This window comes from Sinohyriopsis cumingii, chromosome 10, assembly GCF_028554795.1.
Source record: "Sinohyriopsis cumingii isolate HCF-2022 chromosome 10, ASM2855479v2, whole genome shotgun sequence".
In the NCBI taxonomy this organism is placed as follows: Eukaryota; Metazoa; Mollusca; class Bivalvia; order Unionida; family Unionidae; genus Sinohyriopsis; species Sinohyriopsis cumingii.
This window is the reverse complement of record NC_142970.1, coordinates 58,229,281-58,246,823: the sequence shown is the minus strand read 5'-3', so window position 1 is coordinate 58,246,823 and position 17,543 is coordinate 58,229,281. Positions and strand designations below refer to the sequence as shown.

At 35.0% G+C, this 17,543-nt stretch overlaps 1 protein-coding gene across 2 annotated transcripts in view; it reads left to right on the top strand.

The window, feature by feature from the left end:
* Window positions 1-17,543, top strand: part of LOC149790203 (TGF-beta receptor type-1-like) — a 74,318-nt gene that overhangs the window by 35,042 nt on the left and 21,733 nt on the right. For both annotated transcript variants that reach the window (XM_089972199.1, XM_089972200.1), the window contains exons 4-7: window positions 5,335-5,580; window positions 6,590-6,820; window positions 12,738-12,905; window positions 16,638-16,721. In XM_089972199.1, coding sequence (XP_089828325.1) covers window positions 5,335-5,580; window positions 6,590-6,820; window positions 12,738-12,905; window positions 16,638-16,721 — 729 coding nt within the window. The remainder of the gene's footprint in view (window positions 1-5,334; window positions 5,581-6,589; window positions 6,821-12,737; window positions 12,906-16,637; window positions 16,722-17,543) is intronic.

The following is a 17,543-nucleotide window of genomic DNA, read 5'->3' as shown; positions in this document are numbered from 1 at the left end:
TGCCATTGACCATGATACAATTACTGACATTATTGCTAGACTCTGTAATTATTCTTGACCATGTCTTATAAAATCAATTATTAAAGATGTTTGCAACTGTTGCAACTCAGTCACAATTCATTTTTCTAAATGTTTTCTCAGCTTCTCCAACCTCCCTTTAAGGCCCCTCATTACACCATTCCTGTTTAAACTAGTCTGATACAGCATTAATATTACACTATTCCTGTTATAATGATTGTATCAACATGAATCCAGTTTAATTATGCAGTAGTGAAATTATATTTATAAAGTGCTTCATTATGAGTTAGTCTCACTATAATGTAGTATGCACCATGAATAATGCTATAATGAGAGAGTACTAATATCTGCATGTATGCACTTTTAAATTTGTCTTATGCTGAATGCATAGAGCTCTGCATGTATGTAATTCATTCCAGTTTTAGTTCCATAACTCTGCATTAATACTGTCTTCTTTTGCTCACATTTGTATTATTGTGCTCTTCATATTCTTGTGATGTTGTTTTAACATCATTTGAGCCATACATGCTATTTTCCTTAATTCTGTATAAATATTGTACTAGTGAATATTCATTTTTATCTCTACTGGTCATAGATCAGTAAAGCTTATGGGATGGTCTTTGTACATCATTTCTCCATCTATCATTTAGCACAAGTTTTTATGGCAGCTCCTCCTGAACTGCTTGCAGGATTGTCATAAAGATACCGCCACCCCCCACCCCTCCATACAAACAAACTATGATCTAGTCCATCCTAAATGAAAATCATCAACACATCTATTATGGTCACCACAGTGGCCATCAGGAAAATCTCCTTATTGCTAATTCTGAGATGTTGGGTAAATAGCTTGCCTTTTTTGGTACAAGACTTCTTATGATGTCTATTTGGACTTCAACAAAAATGGTGCCAATCTGATCTGCTATATGGCAACCACAGCAGCCATCATGAAAATCTTGTTATCACTGCTTTTTCTGAAAAGATGACCATATCAGAAAATTTCACAAAATACTACTTACGATCAGGTAATGTCTGTTTTGGACCAGAGTGAAAATAATAACAATCTGACATCCAATATGGCCACCACTTCAGCCATCTTGAGGATCATTTTATGGCTGCTTCTCATGCATGTATGGTAATATTAAAATGGGGTTTATTATGGTATAACAATTCCTTTGATGTCTATTTCATCCTAAATGAAAATAGTGCAGCTTGCACATCCAATATGACCACCTCCATGGCCATCTTGTAAATTGACCAGAGTATCCACATGTGGTTTTAAAAAAGTAACTTCTTGTATCTCTTCAGTCATAAATGTTGCTGTTCAGACATTTAGTTTGTTTAGAAAAGTGGCCATCTTGAAAATCGTGCAATCTGTATACTGCTTATAAATATCAGCATGGGGTTTTCAGTGAAAAACTTTTTACAATGTCTAGTCAGATGTAAATGAATTTGAATATGTTGCCACTTTAACATCTGATATGTCTTCCCCGATGTCCATCTTGAATGTCTTGTTATGCGACTACTCATAGATGGCTGGTCCTATCAGTATTGTGATTTCAAAATAAGACTTATGTCAAATAGGCCTTAATCCAGGTGGTGCCGATTTGAAATCCAATATGGTCACTATATCAGCCATCTTGGAAACATTGTTACTGTAAATCCTCCAAAAGAGAAGGTCATATGAATATTGGGCCACAATAAGAGGACTTCTTATGATGTTTGTTTTTGGTCCTAAATGAAAATGGTAACACTCTGACATCCATTATGTCCACCCCAGCTGCAAATTTGAAAATCTTGATATCACTGAAGAATATCAGAGATCATTTAACAACTCAGCAGTTAAAATGTTTGTATCTTGAATTCCTCAAAATTCTCAATGAACAGTAGAGTGTCAGTCCCAATGAGGGATTTCTGTTATTTCTGTGCTGATGGTAAGTTGAATGTTTTATTTTTATTGCTTTTGCAAAAACAAAATACCCAGCATAATTGTCTTCGGGGACTTCTTAGTACAACAGACCTGCCAACTCTTATGATTTTGCCGTAAGTCTTACGAAAATTACCCTTAAAATACATACTGCAGCATACTGGCAAAAACTATGGGAAAATGTTCGTTGCCGAAAAATCCGGATAATTGGTTCATCCATGTTTTATTTGGATCCAGCTTTTATCTTAGAATTACTGAAATTAGTCAGGGAACCAGACTAACTTTACAGCAGCCCCCAGCTGCTTTTAACTGCACCTGTTTGTTAATGCGAAACGTCTGCATGATCAAACTGTTGTTTATATACTAGTGGTAAATAAAGTATATGCGTACTTTAAAAACTTTTCAGTTGAACATAATGTTTATCGTCGATGCATCAAACTTTTTAATTATGTTTTCCATCTTTACAGTATCAGTTATTGATATCTTTGTTACAGCTTACTGAAAACTTGTCGATCTTGGGGAAAATAATCAACTGCCTTGCTGAGACGGACTTGTCATGGTTGGCAGGTCAGGTACAAAAAATAACTGCTGGTATTATCTGTAACAATAATGTTAAAAGAGGTCGCAAGATTCACCCAAAACCACCCAAAACTTGTCCGAAACCACCAAAAACCTGCCCAAATCCACCATAAAAATTATGTAAATCATATTAAACACCCAAAACCACAAGAAAATATTTGGAAAGAGTACTATCATCCACATGTTTGAAATTTGTACAAAATAAGAATATTACATATATTCCAACTGAACCACAAAATGAAGAGGTACTTTCATTCCACAGATATTCCACAAATCGTAAAGGATATGAAAAGTTTAAAAAACAGGTAACAACTATAATTAAGAATACTGTGAGGAAAGGTCTTTAAAAAAATAACCAACCACATGGAAACAGTAAGCATAATGAGCCCTATCGGCGAACAAACCCAAACATTCTAAGAGAAGCTGTAAATGGTATAGGGGAGACAAAGGCTTTGGATATATATTGACAGATGAATAAGGAAGATAGCTTTACTGCACCAAATTCTTCGACGCATATTCAAGACAAAACTTATAGAGGAAAGAAAATCAAAATATCTGAACCAGGAAATAAAAATCTAGCTGATTATTTAATAGCAATAAACACAAATGACTATGTCCAGGAAGTGATTCTGACAAAAAGAAAAAGCCCGGTCATTGTACTATATACTACAGAACAAATTTTTGACTTGGTCAAAAACTGTTCAGGATAGGATGAAAGCATTATTGGAAAAGACTGAACTTTTAACTTGGTTAGGTTTTTTTGTAATTGCAATGTCATACAAAAAAATATAGAGGCATTGTAAACAGGAAAACTGATCATTACCCTGTTTTCTTAGATCCGCTATGTCTTCATTGGGAGTCAGATGAAAACACGTATTACAAATTCTTTTCAAATATTTGCAAAAACGTTGGAGATGATAAGTTTATATTTGGAGCTCTGACACATGCTATAAGATCCAACCTTTTTAATGCCGAAATTTTACTGACAACATTCGGTACTCTTTGCACAAACATGGACGTGACAATCTTGCCACAAAATCAGTAATTTGTATACTCTTCAATGATGACAGTGTTCTTAAATTCACTACAGATGACACTGAGTTTGCAAAACAAGAAGACGATCTGGCAAATGTATTTTAAACAATATCCCAATTTCACACAGTACTTCAAAAAGTTCATATGTTAAAAAATTTAAATGTTTGTGTATAAACCACTAAAAAAGAAAAATATCACGTCTCTTTGGACCAACAACAAGTCAGAATCTATAAATAATAAACGTAAGCAGGTTGCTGTTGGAAACAACACAAGTTACCTGAATTAATCAACAGATTATATAGTGTAACTCAGCTCAGTTCATAGATTTTTATCGAGTACTATATGGCTCTAGCAATTATAAATTATTTGTCCCTTCCTCTTTATATGTAATTGATGAAACCATGGCAATTATAAATTATTTGTCCCGTCCTCTTCATATGTAATTGATGAAACCATTTGGCACACAAAAACTAAAGCAGAAAAGATAAGAATCTTTACGATTTTTTTACAAAAGCAACTAAATTCCAATACTTCGAAGTACATACATTCATCCAATGAAAAATTTAAATGCATCTGGCCGAAAATGCAGGAGAAAAACCTGGGCAAAGAAAGCGTGCAAAGGAGGGACAAACATCACAAATGAAATGGCGATAATAGCACATTGACCTAGGATGTGCAAATTTAACTAGAAATACATGTGTCTAATGTCGAGAATCGGCTATGCATTTCCATTGTTCCTGTTTTTGAACTGGTTTTATGTATAAAAAAATCTTTGCACTGTTTATAATCTTTGTACAGTTTTATGAATTTTTAGTTACCTACGACACAGGTTGAAAACATTACTTGTATTATGTTGATTGTATTAATGCTTTGCTTTAAAATATGCAAAATACAATTGAGTTGAACTTCATTAGTTTACTGTTGATGCACTATTTCTTGTTTTAAAACTGTGCTTGATAGGACTTTGAACAATAATCTTAGTACATGTTTAAAAATTTGTAATTAGCAGCTAGACATGCCATATTTGATAGAAATCTCAAATCAATTATAAAGAAATTATTTTGTACTTTAAGTTGTTCGTTGTATTGTAATGTTGTGTTAATCGCATTTGACAGTCATGGCACTGATAGACAATTATTTACTTCAGATGATTCTAAAAAGGAGAATTTAAAACAATGCAACGAAGAAATACAGTATATCGCTAAAGCCCGTAGCGACAAGCATTTGCTAATACGGACAAGAACATGTACATTATGGTGTATATATTATTGGTTTCATCGTTTGTTATGTATAATTAATTTAATTGTTGGTTTGTTAGTTTTATTTTTTTTTTTATTCCATTACATGCTACTGTAATGTAATTTTGTTTACTGTATTTGATTTTGTCCAGGACAGAGTTCAGTTCTGACTGGTGATGAATTTAGTAACATTTGTCTCCCTTGTTTCACTGTTTACTTCCAATGTAAACAATAAATGCAGCATATTTTGTCATATGTTTATACATAATAACACTGTTTACAATGTTTTCTTGTGGTTTTAGTATGCCTAGTTTAATTTGCATCATGTCTGTAGTGAATTTGGGTGAATCATGCAGCCATGTTAAAAGTGCCTTGTTTGGAAACTCAGTTTCTGTACATGTGTTAGCTAAATTGTTTCTTAATAGAAATCATTGAATTTCAGATTTATCATCCAAAAAGTACATGTCACATTTCTTTATTATTCAATATTTGTTTTACATGTATCTGCATGGTTTGACGTTTGCTGTGTATTTTCCACAGTCGTAGTGGACTCAGGAAAGACAGAGCTTGGAACTATTGAGTTAATTGCACTTACTGCTGGTCCAGTTCTCCTTGTGTGTTTAATATTCATCGCAGTATTTGCCCTGTATCATCGACGCCAGCTGCGGAGACGTATGATGTTCCCTGTCCATGCAGTAGAACCAGGCAATATGGATACACCCCTGTTGCCTGACGGGCAGATTTCTACACTGAAAGACATGTATGACTACTCTGGATCTGGATCAGGTAACAGCAGGTGTTCCATTCATTTTAGCTTGCCTCTATGAAGTAAGGTAAAAGCAAGGGTTCCATCCATTTTTAGATTGCCTCTGTGAAGTAAGGTAAAAGTAGGGTTCCATTAATTGATAGCTTGCCTCAATGAAGTAAGGTAAAACCAAGGGTTCCATTCATTTTAGCTTGCCTCTATGAAGTAAGGTAAAAAACCAGGGTATCATTCAGCTTTAGCTTGCCTCTATGAAGTAAGGTAAAACCAAGGGTTCCATTCATTTTAGCTTGCCACAGTGAAATAAGGTAAAACCAAACGTTCTGTTCAGTTTTAGGCACTTGCCTCCATGAAGTTAGGTAAAATTAGGGTTCCATTGATTTTAGCTTGCCTCCTTGAAGTAAGATAAAAGCAGGGTACCATTCATTTTTAGCTTGCTTCTGTGAAATATGGTAAAAGCGGGGGTGCCATTTATTTTTTGCTTGCTTGTGTGAATTATGGTAGAAGCAGGAGTTCCATTCATTTTTAGCTTGCCTCTTTGAAGTAAGGTAAAAGCAGGGTCTATTCATTTTAGCTTGCTTCTGTGAAATATGGTAAAAGCAGGGGTTCCATTCATTTTTAGCTTGCCTCTATGAAGTGAGGTAAAAGCAGGGGTTCCAGTCATTTTTAGCTTGCCTCTATGAAATAAGGTAAAAGCAGGGGTTCCAGTCCTTGTTAGCTTGCCTCTATGAAGTAAGGTAAAAACAAGGGTTCCAGTCTTTTTATAGCTTGCCTCTGATGGTTTCTATCCTAAGACTATACAATGAGTTCTTAATTAGATTATGGTGGAATGCAGAATTGTAAGATTAACAGATTGTTTTCGAAATGTGTTAAATTTAATTTCTAGAAAACTAAAACAAATGCTTCTAATAACATAGTTTGCAGTAGGTTTATAATCTAGGTGTATCATAACAGATTCACTGAGACCCTTTGTCATTATTATTATTATTGTTGTTGTTTTTATTATTACTACTATTATTATTATTACTATAGGTCTTCCCCTTCTTGTCCAGAGAACTATTGCACGGCAGATTCAGCTTATTGAAATCCTTGGCAAGGGTCGTTATGGAGAGGTCTGGATGGGCAAGTGGAAGGGCGAGTGTGTTGCTGTCAAAATCTTTTCATCAAGAGAAGAAAGATCTTGGTTTCGTGAGGCAGAGCTTTACCAGACTGTCATGCTTCGGCATGAAAATATTCTTGGGTTCATTGCAGCTGACAATAAAGGTGAATCAAAACTTGACTTTTGGATGGTTCATAACAAAATGCATGAAGTAATTGTTTATCATGAATGCTTATATTTATTGTCATCATAGAGTCCATTATAATTGGTCATATTATTGTCATCATAAAGTCCATTATAATTGGTCATATTATTGTCATCATAGAGTCCATTATAATTGGTCATCTTTATTGTCATCATAGAGTCCATTATAATTGGTCATCTTTATTGCCAACATAGAGTCCATTATAATTGGACATATTATTGTCATTATAGAGTCCATTATAATTGGTCATATTTATTGCCATCATAGAGTCCATTATAAATGGTCATATTGCCATCATGGAGTCCATTATAAATGGTCATGTTTATTGCCATCACAGAGTCCATTATAATTAGTTGTATTTATTGCCATTATAGAGTCCATTATAAATGCTCACATTTATTTCCATTACAGAGTCTATTATAAAAATAGTAGAATGAACTGTGGCATAATATATAGCCCTCTTACAGTACAGATTCCTTTAATAATCTGTGAAGTTTGTTTCGTTGTATAAACATTTGTATTATTGTTAAGGGAATACCAGATTTAAAGGGATTCCAATTTAGAGTAAAGTATCTGCCTTTATAATACTTAACTGATAATATCAATTCACACTTCTGGTGGGCAGACAACTTTTTATGAGGTTATGGTTGTGCTCCTGTACACACTTATGGTGGGCACAACTCCTATAGCCCAAGCGGTTAGAGCATCCGGTTCAAATGCGGTAGGTCAAGGGTTTGATTCCCGGCCAAGTCTTACAAAAGATTTACAAAAAATGGTACTAGCATCTTCCTTGCTCGGCAATCAGCATTAAGAGGTTAGTATTAGGACTGGTCAGCTTGGTGGCAGGATAATGTGACTGGGTGGGACATCGTGATACATGCCTGTGGCATGATGGCCCAGTGCTAGACTTCACTGTAAACTGCCACACTGCAGACATCATAGCATTATGACTTAATTTTTTTTAAAGCTACATTAAAAATCCAAATCATACACATGCTCTTGTGGGCAGACAACTTCTTTGTGAGGTTGTGGTAGTGCTGCTATAAATACTTTTGGTGGGCAGACAACATTTTTATGAGATTAGTGCTCCCAAGTTATTATGATATTGTATATTGTACTGTTATCAAAGAAAGCAAATTTTACTCTGGAAACTGTTAACTGTGCAAATTCTCTATCTAAACTCAGTTTCCCCTACATAACTGGAAACGATCCTTTCCAGGGGATGTCTTTCAACTGAAGACAAATGCCTTTTCTTACATTTTGGTTTGGAGGCCATTCAGGTCATCCATATTTATGGCACATCTTTCATTTTGTTTTAACAATTAAAATTTGTATTACTGACAATAGTTTTGTTTGTTTTGGTGCTTTATGGCACATCAGCACAAGTAGGTTATATAGTGCCAAGGTAATTTTAGTAAAGTGCCATACCCAACAACACACCATGGTAGCTGACCTAGGCTGGTATGATGATAGGATTTGAACCCCTGCCATTTTATGGTCAAGAGTTCTGCTTGCTAAGCACTGAGCATCTATGTGTGTGTGTGTGTGTGGGTGTGTGTGTGTGTGTAACAAGAGAATCGGGTGGGATTTCGGATTTACAACAGAAAACTTTTGATGGTGATACAAATACAATGTTTATTGGTGAATGACTTGAATTAGAAAAGAATTATGATTAATATGTGCGTATAATATCCAAATATTGGATCAGTTAACATAATCCGCACGAACTAATAATGAAAATACAAATAAATGACCTTACACAGTACAAGGACAAGGGGTGAATGATTCACAGTGATTTCACTATGAAAGAATGATGTGTTTTACTCAGATAGTAAAACTGTGGTATTTGACTCGTATAGTAAAAATGTATTCACTCAAATAGTGAAAATGATGAAAACAAAGGGATATATGTACAAAGTATTTTTACAGTCCCAAAAACACGCTGGGTATTACAAACCCCAAAGATTAGCCCACAGCTAAAAGATTACATGTATGGAGTTACACACTCTGTCACCAGCACACTTGGCTACCATCACGCTGGTCAATCAAGATGTCAGTATTCCAAGTTGGTCAATCAAGCAATCAGTGCCCACCAATCTTGGTCAGCAATGCCAGATCACCTGATACTTGACCAGCAACACTGTTTACTCAGCTCTATACCTGCTATGGTTCAACTTCACAGCTGCTATGGTCAACTTCTGGGCTTAGCTCTACAGCTGGTCCCATGTCGACTCTGATAACTCTGATCACTCCAATCCAATACAGCTGTGACTCCATTCACTTTGGTCAGCTGAAAATACATCCAACACCGTATACTATGCATGACATTGGCATATACGATAAAACTTAATGATGTTATATACAGTAAGCTACACAGATTATCGACACAATAATTACAAAACAATACACAAGTTCAGAAGTGAACCTAGCCGTGCCAGACAAGAATCCTACGATACTAAACATTTCTTTAAAACGAACCTTATATATTGCTGATAGGAATCTCTTGCTAAGTCACAAACAAGAATAGAAAATATTTGCATGATACTATGTAAGCCAAAGCTACATAGAAAATATACAAAATGTGGTAGAACAGTAATTATAACTTATACACAAGAAATGAATAACTCTCGCCTACCTCTACATCTGAAGATGTGCAAGTCCTGAAAGTAGACCACTCACTGACAAGATATTTGTAATGTAAAGATTTGGTCTTAATATGAGGCATTTATACACAGACAATGCTGTAATACATTGTGTGCTGGAAGCATTCAGTTTTTCCCATTGAAAGCACTTCGCACGTGCGGCATAGGATGAACCGAACTCACTATTTTGAAATCTTTGTACAGTATACATAAATCACACTTGGGTATCGTTGTACAAAAAAAATGAAACCCAAGTACATGTATTTAATAAATAAAAGGATTTATACAATTCCGTGACAGTGTGTATATGTATATGTATATATATATGTATGTGTGTGTGTGTGTGTGTATATATATATATATATATATATATATATATATATATATATATATATATATATATATATATATATCCAAAGGCCTTTGATGTCCATTTTTTGGTCGAGAGATGCAACACCCCTTTTAAGGCACCATGTCAAAGTCTTGATTGAGCATGTTCTGAAATATACCTATAAGGTTTGATAAAAAATATTAAATTCCTTTCTTTCTCTGTCAGGGTATATCCATATTAAATTCCTGCTGTAACAGTGTCTGGCCATATTAAATTCTTTTTCTACTATATCAGGGTATGTCCATATTAAATTCCTTTCCATCTCTATCAGAGTCTATCCATATCAAATTATTTTCCTTCTATATCACGGTCTATCCATGTTAAATTCCTGCTGTAACAGTGTCTGTCCATATTAAATTTCTTTCCTGCTGTATCAGGGTCTATCCATAGTAAATTTCTTTCCTGCTGTATCAGGGTCTATCCATATTAAATTTCTTTCCTGCTGTATCAGGGTCTATCCATATAAATTTCTTTCCTGCTGTATTGGTGTCTATCCATATTAAATTTCTTTCCTGCTGTATTGGTGTCTATCCATATTAAATTTCTTTCCTGCTGTATCGGTGTCTATCCATATTAAATTCTTTTCCTGCTGTATTGGTGTCTGTCCGTATTAAATTCTTTTCCTGCTGTATTGGTGTCTGTCCATATTAAATTCTTTTCCTGCTGTATTGGTGTCTGTCCATATTAAATTCTTTTCCTGCTGTATTGGTGTCTGTCCATATTAAATTCTTTTCCTGCTGTATTGGGGTCTGTCCGTATTAAATTATTTTCCTGCTGTATTGGGGTCTGTCCGTATTAAATTCCTTTTCACCTGTAACATGGTCTATCCATTTAAATTCCTTTCTTGCTGTATCTGTGTCTGTCCATATTAATTTCCTTCAAGAAACATGCTTACTTTCAGTCACAACAGTAGTGTTAGTTTCAGTCAATTTTGTTTTGTTCTGACAACAATGACGGTATCTACACTGTTGTTTTTCTTCAGGCTTCATTCAAAGCCTAGATCTGGAGCTTATCTAATTGCAATGCATAGAAAGCTGTTCAACCCGACCTGAATGATCAGCTCATTTTGTCTAATTGCAAGGCATAGAGAGCTGTTCAATCATACCTGAATGATGAGCTCATTTTGTCTAATTGCAAGGCATAGAAAGCTGTTCAGTCATACCTGAATAATCAACTCAGTTTGTCTAATTGCAAGGCATAGAAAGCTGTTCAATCATACCTGCATAATCAACTCATTTTGTCTAATTGCAAGGCATAGAAAGCTGTTCAATCATACCTGAATAATCAACTCAGTTTTGCCTTAAAATATGTCAAAAGTTTGAAAATACATTTCTGGGGTTTTCCCGGGTTCTTCCTCCACCTTTAATACTAGCCGCCATGTATAACCTATCATGTGCTGAAAAATGGCGTTAAATCATACAACAACAACAAAAACAACTCTCTCCCTCCCTGCAAAGTATCAACATTTTTTATTGATCAGCTTTCATCTTTATAGTTCATGCATTTTAATTTCTGTGTGAATGTTGTATAAAGTAGTGCCAGTGGATGGAGTTAAATTATTCTATTATTGGTAGGTTCAAATATGAGTGCTTTTACAATATACAAATGTTACATGACCAAAATCAGCATGAATTTCCTCAATGATACAGGTTTTAATTTTCTGCATTAAGTATTTCTTTCTCAGGTGCTGATATTCCATGCTTATAATTGCACTTCCTATTTAGCATTCATTACAGGAGTACGGCATATTGACTGATGAACCCTTTAACTTAAAAGGTTAGGGAATATTTCAGTGTCTACCATCGATCCATACATACTAAACCCCTGGTTTGAAATTTACCAAGGCAGGTACACAGGTTCCCATGTTGTCACTCTCGGTGAGAAGGGTCTGAATTTTGGGCTTTCCTCTTGGATCTGTGGGATGGGAATGGAGATAAGTCAGATTAATTAAAAAGCAAAACAAAATTGTAAACATTTTAAATATTGTTACCTACATTGTGCATTAATATTAGATGGTATTGTGCTGACTGCATATGGGACACATACCTTTTACACACACACACATATATATATATATATATATATATATATATATATATATATATATATATATATATATATATATATATATATATATATATAATTGTCTTTAATAAAATTCTATTTCATATGATGAATCAGCTAGTTTGTAACCAGTAATTTTGGACCAAATTTGTAGTTTGAAAAAATTTATTTCTTTTTATGTCAAAGTATTGAAACCAGAAATTCACAGAGAGAACTCATTCATAACTTTAGGTTTATTGGCACTCTCATTTGTTCATGCTCTATCTGACACATTCCCTAAATTTGGAAAGCTCACTCTTGTTTACATACAAGCCTGGCTTGTATAAATGTTTGAGTAAACAAAGTATTGATAGTCAGCCCATCAGAGACAGTCTGACTATGACCTCACAACTTCATTACACACAATTTACCATGATACAAATCACAAAATTTCATACATTGTAACATGATGTGTAAAGTTAAATTTACTTGAATATATGAATGTAGTCTTTGTGAAGGGAAGTTTGTTTGACCATCTTGTGTTGCTGTAAAAAGATGTGAAAGTAATGAGCATTTGGATATAACAGGATCATGTAATACTACCAATGTGGAGCTACAGGAATCAGTTGATCAGAGGATATATATATATATATATGGTTAAAAAGATGGGCATTTGCCATGAAAGTAAGGTAAAATTTCCATTGTCAGACTGGTTTCATCAGGCGAAGTTACCTTATTGACTTTCACTAATTGATTGATTCATTCATTGTCTTTATATTTACATATTTCATTCTGTTCAGACAATGGGACATGGACACAGCTGTGGTTGGTGACTGATTACCATGAGTTGGGTTCCTTGTTTGACTACCTCAACAGGACTGTGGTGACATCTCAAGGCCTTGTCAAGATGGCCCAGTCTATATCTTCAGGGCTTGCCCATCTTCATATGGAGATCATGGGCACACAAGGTAAACTTTGTTCTTATTGACATGCTTTTCATCTCCTTCAAATACATTCCCTGATCACATTGATGCTGTAAGCCAGCTACCTCATGAATCCAGCCCTATGAAAGAGACACAAATTAATCTTGTCTATCTCGTATGGACAAAGGGCAGTAACTCTTGCCCCATTACCCACCACCACTAGAGTAGACTAATGCTCATAAAGGAAAGTTATACAAATACATGATAGTCAGCCTGTGCATAGTAACATTCTTGCCAGATTTGAGGACATATTATTTGACTCATAGCGAGTGGTGGGTGGACAGGCAGCCTGACTGAAAATGTTGCAATCGGACTAGTATGGCTGGATGGATGGCCATTCATCTATTCTGCCTTCCCATACTGGCATTTATCCGCATTTCAACCTGTTTTCCAACTGGTCCAGTCTTGCAAATGTATGAAATAAGACTACAGTGGTCATGAGTCACTTATCTCAGTGGCGAGCCATCCATCTGTAATCAGTCTTAGCAGTCTCAACCAATTAATTTCAACCCCGAAATTCAAGATGGAAATAGACGACTCCATCGATCTTTCAGTGCAGCACAAAAACAGTACAGTTAGCTTAGACCTGACAGATGTTTATTTTCAGTTCCCAATCCACATAATGTCATGCAAATATTTTGTCCATATTCACTGTCTAGTGTGGATAATAAACATGGAGAAGTCTGTCGGTACTCTCTCGCTCTCTCACAATGTTTTATCAATATCAGTATGGAGTTTTTCATACACCTTCATACATCCCTCCCAGATGTATCAAAATTTTTGTTCCAGTGGGTGGTTGCTTATCTTGCTGCACAGCTGTGTTCAGTTTTAACCTTGAATCTATTTCACAAAGTGATCAAAGTGTTGCTTGCAAAGCTCAAGCTCTCTAAATTATCACTGACGTATGACAGTGAGGCCAAGGAACTGGAGTCAGATGACATTTATGATGACTTGACCACAACAATTTACTAGATGATGATGGAGGATTTCAGAACTTTATCAGACAATTAGGATGAGCTCTTGGACTTTCTACCAGTTGATATAAGCTGGTGAAATTTATATATACTGTGAATTAAACAAATGTGGACTTAACTTCAGGTTTGTACACATTTAATACAATTTTCCTTTGATCAGGTACCCGGGTCACTGATCATTAGGATTGGTGGGTACCCAGTAGAAGTTTCCTAAAATTTTGACAGCTTTACTAGTTTTGATCTAGCCAGAACATACTCACTCATGTTATTCCCAAAATGGAATCTGTCCTGGGTGTTGACATGACTAAACTCACCCAAGTCCCAGTCCCTATTGTCTTTTAATTGACTATCATATAAGACTTTCTTTGTAATAGAACTTGCCTCAGGATGCAGTCAGTGAGCTACATGCTGTCTCCATGGAGCTGAACTACATGCAGTTCCATCCTGATGGATCAGTTGTCTTAATGACACAGCATGGTTTTATGCCTAAACCAGACTGCACTCACCAGGTAATCAACATAAACTATTCACCCTCCTGATCTGTAGGTCAAGACAGGTGAAGCTTCATGATTATCCCATACATGCTATCAAATATTATCTAAAATCTTAGCATTGGTAATCGCTGGACCAGGTTTTTTCTGTCACTCAAATCCAGAATGCAAGACGTAACACCACAAACACTAGCCGCTTGGTTAAAGGGAGTTATACAGTGACTTATCTCTGGAACATGTACACCTTATGTAAATCTCGGCTCACAAAATACATGCAATTTCCATGAGCCTGGCATCCAGATGTAATGTCTCCATTAGAGACATGGTGGAGTCAGTTGGATAGTATGCCAAGATCAATTTCTCCAGCTCTTATCTGCGGGATATTACCTTGAAGAGGAGAGAACAGAACCTCATCAGGCCAGTGGTAGCTGCACAGACAACCACTCATCCGTTATGACAGTGTAACCCTGTAACCAAGTGGTATTAGCCACTTTCACTTGATTTGCCTGGAGAAACTTTAAGACCATAATCAAGTATAAAATTCCTTAGGTATCTCCAAGAATGTGTATAATTAAGAACTGCAATTGTGTTGAACTAGCATTTTTAGAATTTTATCCTTTAGTAGAGTAATTATGCTTCTCCTGGCCGAAACAGATAAAGGTAGGATGATCAGCATTTCATCCTTCTGTTATTAGTTGTCCAGATGGAATGTTATTAATTGTCCAGATGGAATGTTAATAGTTGTCCAGATGGAATGTTATTAATTGTCCAGATGGAATGTTATTAGTTGTCCAGATGGAATGTTATTAATTGTCCATGGAATGTTATTAGTTGTCCAGATGGAACTTTATTAATTGTCCAGATGGAATGTTATTAGTTGTCCAGATGGAATGTTATTAATTGTCCAGATGGAACGTTATTAATTGTCCATGGAATATTATTAATTGTCCAGATGGAATGTTATTAATTGTCCAGATGGAATGTTATTAGTTGTCCAGATGGAACGTTATTATTTGTCCATGGAATGTTATTAATTATCCAGATAGAATGTTATTAGTTGTCCAGATGGAATGTTATTAGTTGTCCATGGAATGTTATTAATTGTCCAGATAGAATGTTATTAATTGTCCATGGAATGTTATTAGTTGTCCAGATGGAATGTTATTAGTTGTCCAGATGGAACGTTATTAATTATCCATGGAATGTTATTAATTGTTCAGATGGAATGTTATTAGTTGTCCAGATGGAATGTTATTAATTGTCCAGATGGAATGTTATTAGTTGTCTAGATGGAATGTTATTAATTGTCCAGATGGAATGTTATTAGTTGTGGAATGTTATTAATTGTCCATGGAATGTTATTAATTGTCCAGATGGAATGTTATTAGTTGTCCAGATGGAATGTTATTAGTTGTCCAGATGGAATGTTATTAATTGTCCAGATGGAATGTTATTAGTTGTCCAGATGGAATGTTATTAGTTATCCAGATGGAATGTTATTAATTGTCCAGATGGAACATTATTAATTGTCCATGGAATGTTATTAATTGTCTAGATGGAATGTGATCAGGTAATGTATTTGACGGAGAAAGCAAATTTGTGTGTAAATTGTTTCTCCTATAATACTTACTGGATCACATTACAAATAATCCCTCCCACCCAATGATTTTATCTCGTTCAAGTAAAAATCTGGTTTAAACTGGGTATAATGGTAGCCACCTAGTATGTAGAAATGAGTTAACCTGTAAGAGTTGCTCCCCACTGTTATATAATAACATAGAATGTTGTTCTATCTTTTCAAGAGGGTTTGATTTGGAGATTGCAAACAAAGTTACCTTTAATTCAGGGTGATCAGGTTAATATTATAGGAGAAACATAGTTTACTAAAAATGTTGCTTTCTCCATATTTGTACATAAACTTCTTAAACAAGTTCAAAAGTCACCCTTATTTTTAGCTATGAACCTTATTTGCTATGTTAAAAGTGGGTTATAATGGTCTGTGGTGCTCAACATTACAGATCGCTAAAATTTCACCTCTGTACACATGGGTTTAAGACTCGGCTCAGACATGGCTAGTATGTGAAAAAGCTTCCGAGTAGCATCCTACGGGTCTGGTTCTTACCGGTGAATTCTCAGGTTCATTTTCTGCTAAAAATAATGACCATCATGTAAAGCCTATAATGTGCTGAAAAACAAAGCAGAACCTACAAAGCAGAACATTTGTGACATTTCTTCTTTTTTGTAATTCACAGGAAAGCCTGCTATTGCTCACAGAGATTTGAAGAGTAAAAACATTCTGGTGAAAACCAATGGAAGCTGCTGTATTGCGGATTTAGGTATGGGGACCAACTTGAAAATGTTGTTATCGTTATGCATTTCTATTTCACTTGGCCAAAAGCCATGTGAGCTTATAGTTGGTCCATACATCCATTTTATGTCATTCACATTTGCTTTTTTGACATCTCAGAAATTGTGGACAATATCTATACAACAAAATAGGAATTTTCTCTCTGGCATGATCTGGGCATAACAATTTAAAAAAATAAAAGTGGGCTTGCTTCATAGCAAACCATGGAGAATTGTACTTGACATTGGCAGATTTGAGATTGCTTAAAAAATATGACAGAATATCACAGTACCATTTATTTTATATATTATTAAATATGGGACATATTATTTTGTTTTGATCTTTGCTTTTCTAACACAAAAAACTTGTGCCAGTAATTAAAGTTTTCAAAAAAGCTCCATCCAGTAGTAGATATATAGATAGACGATTAAGAGAAGTTTGGGTTTGAATTGATTGCTGGAGAATGCATAAATAGCCAGAAGTGGAAAGGGAATAAAACAACTTTTGAAAGATTATTGTCAGCAGTTTTGTTTACACTTGTTTGAAGCAATACATACATGTCCTGTCATATTTGTTTCCAGCAGGGTTCCCACGCTATCGGGAAAAAGTTGGGAGAAATGATATAAATTTTATATAGATATGTAAGTCCTTGAATTTTACAAATATTGATTAGAGTCAGGAAATAACCGGGAATTTTTATGTCACCACATTATGAGAGAAAAAAATACAAAATTAAGTTGTAATTAAACTGATTGTGAATTAAAGTTTTCGGGTTCTTATGGTATCGGAAATTTTGAAGGTTGCCGTATGA